Source organism: Pteropus alecto, unplaced genomic scaffold (assembly GCF_000325575.1).
Source record: "Pteropus alecto unplaced genomic scaffold, ASM32557v1 scaffold61, whole genome shotgun sequence".
In the NCBI taxonomy this organism is placed as follows: Eukaryota; Metazoa; Chordata; class Mammalia; order Chiroptera; family Pteropodidae; genus Pteropus; species Pteropus alecto.
Genome location: NW_006434835.1, coordinates 2,992,770 through 3,000,689, shown reverse-complemented (window position 1 = coordinate 3,000,689; position 7,920 = coordinate 2,992,770). Strand labels below are relative to the sequence as shown.

Sequence of the window (7,920 nt, the reverse complement as noted above, 5' to 3'; positions counted from 1 at the left end):
GGACGGCGCGGGGGGCAGGGGGACGGCGGAGCAGTGCCGTGGGGAGAGCTGTCGCCAGAGTCGGGAGGAGGCCGCTCACGCCCGACTCCGCGGAGCCCTTACTGACCCTGAGCGCGGACAGGTGGCCGCCAGCCTCGTGTTTCCTGACCAACAAAACGCGCGCGAGGCAGTCGCGACGTCTGGTGTTTGCGTGACGATTAGAAAATGCGAGGCCGTCAGCCCCTCGTGGAGAGCGGCACCTTCCAAGACGACGTAAGAGCGGTCACCGCCTTGGCCGTTCCCGGGGGTCGCTCGGCCAGGAGCATCCGCGATTTCCTTTCCCTGGGTCGGTGTCCGGGGGAGGCGATGCGGACGTCGTCGCCTGACTCGTAGAGACAGCGGAGACTGCCACCGCCCCTGTCGGCTTCTTGGCCGCAGCCGCCGAGCAATGGGGCGTCTGTGCCGCACCTCTGTGACTGTGACTAAGCGTGGTGGGCGGGTAAGCTGGACCAGGGACGGGAGGGATGTGAGTAAGAACTGGGCGTTTTAACGGAGGTGGCGCTCGGCCCAGCAAGGTCCATGGAGGGGCGAGCAGCTGGGTGACAACGGCTGAAGCAGGACTTCTTTTCCCGGTGGCCCAGATTCTTGGGGACGAAGTTCCACAAGCCCCCAGAGCGCGAAGCGCCGGTGCCCACAGTCACTGCGGCACACGCAGGCTCGGCGGCAGGGGAGCAGCCTCCGCCGCTTCGCCTCCGTGGACTGTGGGCGTCTTTCTCCCGACGTCCCCTGTAACCCCTCTGGAACCCCTCGTGGCTCCGCAGATGCCCACTGCGAGGGCGGCCTCCACACGTGGTTCCCGTGTGTCCTAACTCACCTCAGGCCTTCGCCCTCCTCCACCCCAAGCTCCCCGCCCCTCGCCACCAGGCTGTGCAGAGCCCAGGAGCAGCCTCGTCGCCTCCGACCGCGGCCCAGGTCTTCCGGTCCCGCTCGGCCTGGCAGTCCACGTGCACATGTCCCCCTCGGCCCCGTCACCACCCGTCTGCCCCCACTAAGCTCTGTCCTCAGGTCTGCCAAGCTCACTGGTGCTTCCGAGGCTCTGCTGGGCTGCACAGGGGTCACCCTTACCCTCCGATCCCGACTGCTGGCAGAGCCCTGCTCCCTGAAGCCCCCCAGACCTGTCCCCTCCACGGCTCTCAGCTCCTGGGGGGCGCTGTCCTCCACTCCCCATGGCGCTGCTGGCAGGTGTCCCCCTCTGGTCTCTGCACCCCGCTGGCCGTGGAGGTGAGGGCAGGGCCCGAGGCAGGTGCATGGTCCTTGTGGGGTGTCAGGACAGGGAGGCAGGAGCTGCTGAGAAGACCTGGGAGCCGTGGGCACTGCAGTCCGCCCCTCGGGCTCTGGGCTCCGGGCTCCTCATATGTAAAAACAGGTGATGCCTGAGTGCCCTTCTCCCTGGGGCGACCCCCCTGGAATCTTCCTTAGAGATCACTGCTTCTTTGGAGTCTTGGCACGTGGGGTCACGAGGCCCCAGTGAGGTCAGAAGAGAGAACCAAGTCCCCTTGCTTCCCCGGGGAACCAGAGTTCCCTGGTTTCCCCAGAGGGGCACGAAGAATTCACACTGATGTCTCGGAACGTGAATGGCTTAGAAAAGGAGCAGTGTGGGGCTCAACTTCTAATTACTGAGAAGTTAAAAATCCCCCCGAAACATGAAAAGATAATATAGTGTCAAGGACGGAAAAGGCGGCATTCTCCTGGAGTATGGGGGTGGGAGGGGCGTGGGATCAGGGCGCCGGGGAAGCTGGTCCCCAGAGGGACCTGGAGGCCGTGGCCCAGGTGCTGTGCAGAGCCACCCCACACGCTGGCGAATTCACCCCCAGGACACCCTCTTAGTGTGAAGTCCCCTCTCCCTTCCAAACGTCCACCAAAACGAGACCGTCACTCCGAAACGTGTGTTCTCGTGGAAAGCAGGGGTTATTGTGCTTTTCCCTGAAGACGGCCCCATTTCACCCCCAGACGCTTCCGAATCACCCTGTGCCTGAGCCGCTGCCCCTGCTGGCCCCTCAGCCCACCCTCTGGGCGACCCACACCCTGCAGTTCGGCTCGGTTTCTGCAGGTGCATTTGTTTGCATTTTTGCAAAAAACGAGTTTGCTTTGTTGTAACTTCCCCTTTGTTTTGCCCCTGTCCGTTGTCTGCTTCTCCTAATTGGTGTTCTGACAGCTCCCAGTCTGCCATCATCTGTGAGCTGCATTAACATGCAGATCGCTCTTTTGTCATTAGTATGAACATTAAATCGCACTTAGCGCTCATTGCGCCCCAATAATGAACCAGCACTTGTGCAGGGTAGAGAAACAGACTCGCCACAACCGCACCTCATTCTCGTGTCCCCGAAAATGTCTTAGGGAGCTGAGTGACTTCTGATTTTCCCATGGGGGCGATCGTGCTCCATTTTTCTGCTACCCAGAATCCCTGGGCACCTGAGCTGTGATGCAGGAGGCACAGCGGTCAGAGCCTGACCGTTCAGGGGTCCTGGAATGAAAGCCGAGGTGCGTGGGGCCCTCGGCGTCCTGGCCATGCAGGTGGGCGGCCACCCCCGCCCCCCACGGAGCCGTCGTCCACACCGCGGCTGCGACTCACTGACGGCATCGCCACGCACGCTCCGATTCACGTGCATTTCCTCATTTGTCCTGAGAAAGACTCCGTGAAGTATTTGTCCCCCTCATTTTCAAATGAGGAAACAGACGGCCCGGGCTGTCACATGCCCAGGAAATCACCCACCTCAGAAGAAACCGCCTTGCTGATTTTCATCTTGGGCTCCGAGTTTCCAGAACCACCGGTGTGACATGGGAGATGGCTGCTTACGCCCCCATTCTAGTGCTCTGCTGCAGCAGCTAGCACCCCGCCCCCCCCCACAGCTTTAGTGCAATGGTCCAGGCCGAGTTTCTCACCGTGCACCCTGCCCTCCGTCCTCCCCCAGGTCAGACACTCGGTGACACTCCTTCTGATGTGCTGGCCACACCCAGCTCCTGGCACTTGCTGGACTGGGCCATTTCCTGAACACTCTCATCCTTGTCTTTGCCTGGCTGACGCCCACTCATCTGCGGACCCCCACAGCCTCCCGTGACCTGGCTCCCAGCAAGACGCTGTGCCTGCCCTGGGCCACTTTATCCTGCTGGCTGACTGACTGGTCGGCTTCCCCGCAGACCGAGGGCTCCAGAGTGCAGCCACGCAGGATGAACGCCCGGTAACAAAATACGCCTCCTTCAACCCGCACCTCAAAGCTCTGCGGTTTTGAACTTTCACCTTTTCCTAGACTTGCATTTCATGCTAATGAATGAGCTGCCAATTCTTCCAGGAAGTTTAGACCGAGGTCGGTACTGAAATCTTAGTTACTCTCGTTTCACCTATTAAACGAGAAGCATCCACATTTATTGTTTTCCCAGGAGAAAAAAAAAAAAGTCCCCTGGTTTTTATGACAAGAAAATCCCCATCAACTTGGGCGGGTGCTCAAGTACCTGTCTTCGCGGAGGGAGGCGGAGTCCCACGGCAGAGACGCAGTGGCTGCTGCGTTCTGGGCTGGTGCTGGGGACGACAGGGGCCCAGTCCCCCGTGACCCAGGTCCCTCCGGTGAACATCCTGGGAGGAAGCCCGGGGGTGGGGTGGCGGGGCAGGAAAGCCGCTGTCCCCTGCAGAGCAGACGCCGCCCACCCCACCGCCCTCCCCTCCCCGCCTCCACCCTCACCGGTTTCCAGCCCCCGCCCCCCGCCCGCACCCAGCTCAGAACGCACAAAACATGCAGCCAGGCAGGATTTTTACAAAAGAAACCTGTATTTCAGCCAAAATATCTTCAAAAAAGAAACCCCTTCTGAAGGGGGCACAAGCTACCTAGGACACGATACATTTAAAAATACGTATTGAAACGACAAATCGCACTTTTCCACGTGACTCCAAAGCACAAAGCACGAGTCGAAAGGCGTTCGGACAGCTCTTCTACACATCACAGTGTCCGTGGCGTCAGACGCAGCGCGTTCCAGAGACGAGCGGCGTACACAAGGGCATGACTCACTCATGCGCGTTTTTACACGAGATTAAAATACACCCACGGCAAACGAGCAAGGAAGGAAAGAAAAGTCAGACGTAGGCGCCGCTCCCGCCCCCCAGCAGGAGGCTCCTGGACTCCTGGGAGACAGCCCCGCACAGGCGGGGGGCGGGCGGGGACCCCCGGCTCTCAGCGCCCAGACAGCCCGCCCCACCCCGCCCCAGCTCCGATGCCAGCACGTCAAGGCCAATGCAGGCCCCTCCGTTCCGTTTGGTACTTTTGGCAAAATCAGCCACAATCTCTTCATTCTGTTTATTTTTCTAAGGGCTTGGGGCAGTTACGAGGAATAAACAAGCTTTGGTATTCTTCGATGAGACCTTCGTGAGGCTTCTCCACATGCAAAACGCTCTCCTTGATTTCATGATGATTCATATATAAATATATACAGGGGGTATTTCCTAATACATGAGAATTGGAGAAATATACAAAAAGCTCACCCTGGTTCTTTCTAATCCCCTAATTTTGTAAAGACCACCAAGGGGAAGCGTCCTGTTCTAGTCTGTGAACTACCTTTGAACTCTCGTGACACAGCTGGAAACGATGAACTCATCTTGAAGTATTTCTTGCGTATCTGATCATTCCTTTCCCATGGGCCTGGAATTCGAATCAGGAATCAGGCTGGTTTCTAAGTCAGTTTTACTGGGTCACGTGTTGTAAAGAGAATTTGTCCCCCTTTAAAGGTGCGGAAGTGCGGGTGTTGGCGCCTCCGTCGGCTGCTACTCCCGGGGCTCGAGGGAAACTGGGGGGACCCAAATGCGTGTGATCGCAGGTTCGCCTAGGCCCAGATGCTCAGCCACCTCCGCCACACGTGCTGCCACAGCGAGTCCTTCTCAGAGGCACTGGCCTCCTGTGACGGTGGCACAGCTCGGCTGGCCGGGCTACAGGACACATGGCAGGGCCCGCCTGAGGGATCAGGGATGCCCAGAAAACCCTCGCAACGTGGTCAGCATCCGTGGGGACTCAGATGACCTGGGGGTCCACCGTGCCCTCCATCACCACCCCAGCTGACGGCGGCAGCGTGGGTCACGGTCCACCCCGAGGGCTTCATCCCTCTTGCCCAGGACTTAAAGGCCTTCGAATGAACCAGAGGGTCAGCATGAAAACCGCCTGTAAAAATGGTCCATTAAGACAAAGTATGCTGAATAACGGGGACGTGTCCGCCCGCTGAGCGTGCAGCTCCCCGAGGTTTCCCAGGCGGTGACGTCAAGGTGGAAATCCGAAATGCGGGCCACGCCCCGCATGCCACGTACATGTCACCCCAGCCTGGTTAACACCGCGTCCGCAGGGACAGCGGGTTTGGCACTCCTGAGCGAATGACGTCAGAGGCCGCTGAGGACCTCACAGCGATCCTGCCGGTACCTTTCTGGGGAACGGACACATTTAGCTGTTACGCAAGCCAGGCCTGCCTGAAGCGGACACTCAGAGCAGGCCGGTGCGGTGCTGCTCTGGCCCCAGACCTCCAGGACCCCTCCCTGGTCAGACATGCTTGAGAGATGGGCCCCAGGCCGGCCGGGGCTACGGGAGTGCGGAGTTTGGCCACGGACTCGTCCAGGGTGGACAGACGACCTGACCCACCCGGAGGCCCTGGTCCCGACCCCACCCTGTCGTGCAGGGTGTGAGGGGCAGCAGCCGGTGGGGACAGGATGGCCAGGGACGGCGGGGGAACTGCTGGGCACGGGCCGGAAGCCTGCACTCACAGACCCGGGGAGGGGCTTGGAGCCTGGGCCGCCGCCCTTCATCCTCGGGCCTCATGGCACTGTCCCCTCTGAGAGCCGTCCTACCCCAGATCCTCCTGCAATACCTCCAGCTACAGACTCACCCCGCAAGCTTCACCCCAAAAGACGGTCCCGTGTGCTCTTATCCAGTTGCTGAATTTTTAAACCAGCATTGTGAGGAGCATCGATTCCACACAGGTCTGACACAGACTGGCTTCCGGCATGGCTTCTGCTTCATAAAGGAAATAAAGACGGCAGGTGACGAGCGAGGTGGCCCCGTTTCTTCTCGCGTACTAATCGTTGAGAAATAATGAAGCCACTTCTCCACGGGAAGGTGACCCCAGACCTGAGATGAGCACACGCGTACGAGTCAGGACACAAACACCACCCCGCTTTCCACACGTGCTCGCGACACGCGGACGGCCGGGTCAGAAGCCAGACTGTTTTCATTTTGCTCCTCTGTGGAATGCTTAATAAGTTTCAAAAAGTTCTGCTGTAAAAAACCCACATTTGCCTTCCCGCTATTCGTAGAAGTCCCAAGTTCAATGCGATTGGTTTGCTCTTTATAAGCGCAAACAGTGTTAAAAGCCATATTAAAGTCAGCTCTGTAAAAAAAACACGTTCCCACTTTTCAATCAATCGATGGGGTGACATGTGTCTCACTGGCCTGTGCATTCTGCTGCCATGGTAACAGTCACACAGAGCCTAAAAGACAGAGTGGTAAAATCCCCAATCAAAATAACCACGTGAGATGGGTGGGCTTTGGCCGGGGGCACGATGGTTAGCAAAAGGACTTGGAGCTCCGTGAGATACACGGCTCATCAAACAGCTTAGCTACGTAAAAGCCGTGAAAACCCAGGAGGCTCCTCCCGAGCCCCGCGGGGAGCCCGCCTCTGAGGGCCACGGCCTGCCTGCTTCCTCCTGTCTGCTGGGGGGGACTGAGGCCAGCAGCCAGACCATAGTGACCCCCCCGCAGAACTACGTCCGAGCGAAACATTTGGCTTCTGAAGACATTAAAACTCTCTGCTGATACCTGGGTGAAGAGAGACAAGCCTATAAGCTGAACCGAATCACCGAAGAGAAAAAACAAAAGGCAAATCTGACGATGCTGATGCACCTTTAAACAGATCGCTGTTTGCAGAGAAATGCAACGGTGTGGGAATCACGTTCGCAGCGGCACACGGCGTACGGCGTCCAAACAGTCGTCACGAGTCTCAGGAAAAACACAAGGGCGTGTAAGGCTTTCTAAGTCTCCCGGAGAGCAGAGCGGCCGAGCCAGAGCAATCACTTCTGAAAATGCGCATTTCGAGAAAGGCATAGGATGGTTTTAGATGCACCTTGTTGAGTTTTCACTTCTCAGTTGGAAAAAGAAAAAAAACGCCTTCTAGAAAGGATTTCACTAACTGCCACTAGTAAGAAAAACGGTCGTCATAAACAGAGTGCTTTCCTCAAGTCAGAGTCATCAGATGCTGTCGGAAGTGAGCGGCTCCTAAAGGGCGTCTCCCGGCGCCACGTGGGAGCCAAGGAGGCGGCGTTCTGCGTGGGAAGTTCGCTCGGGCAACCACCGGACGTGCCGAGTCTGTCGCCACAGGGAGGACCCTGCCCAGAGTGCTTCTCGCAGCACCTCCCGCGTCCAGTCTGCAGAGGCCGGCTCCCTGGGGACGGTCCCCGCCCACGCCGGCCCTGCCTTCCCCACGCCTCGGCGGCTCCACCGGGGGGCCTCGGCGAACCTTCCGACATCGGTCCCTGAAGTCACGGCACCCGCATGACACTGTGAAGCTCAATGGGGCACATAAGGCAAGAAAGATGTTTAGTGGGGGGGCGGGGGCGCTTCCCGGAGGCGGGGCTCTCGTCCAGCGTCCGGCCGTCCTCTAGGTGGGCAGCGGGTCGTCGTCACCCTTACTGCACTTGCACCTGCAGCAGAGCACAAACGGAGTGGCCAGGAGCAGGAGAGGTGACGCCACCAGGAGCAGGAGCCCGAATCCGGCGAAAATGCCCACGACCTGCAGGAAGGAGACGAAGGAGCGGAGTATAAGGAGGCTGGTCTGCAGGTTCCACCGCTAAAGGATAAAGCACACGGCCCCCACCCGTCCGTCATCCACCCACGTCTCACGCTCCCGTCCATCCATCCG

The 7,920-nt window shown here is 58.9% G+C and overlaps 1 protein-coding gene across 11 annotated transcripts in view; it reads right to left on the bottom strand.

Moving 5' to 3' along the window:
- Positions 1-3,783: 3,783 nt before the first annotated feature.
- RNF144A (ring finger protein 144A) overlaps positions 3,784-7,920 on the bottom strand; it is a 65,572-nt gene continuing 61,435 nt past the window's right edge. For all 11 annotated transcript variants that reach the window (XM_015588224.2, XM_025045725.1, XM_015588226.2 and 8 more), the window contains one exon: positions 3,784-7,791. In XM_015588224.2, the coding sequence (XP_015443710.1) occupies positions 7,660-7,791 (132 nt within the window). In that variant the 3' untranslated portion in view covers positions 3,784-7,659. The remainder of the gene's footprint in view (positions 7,792-7,920) is intronic.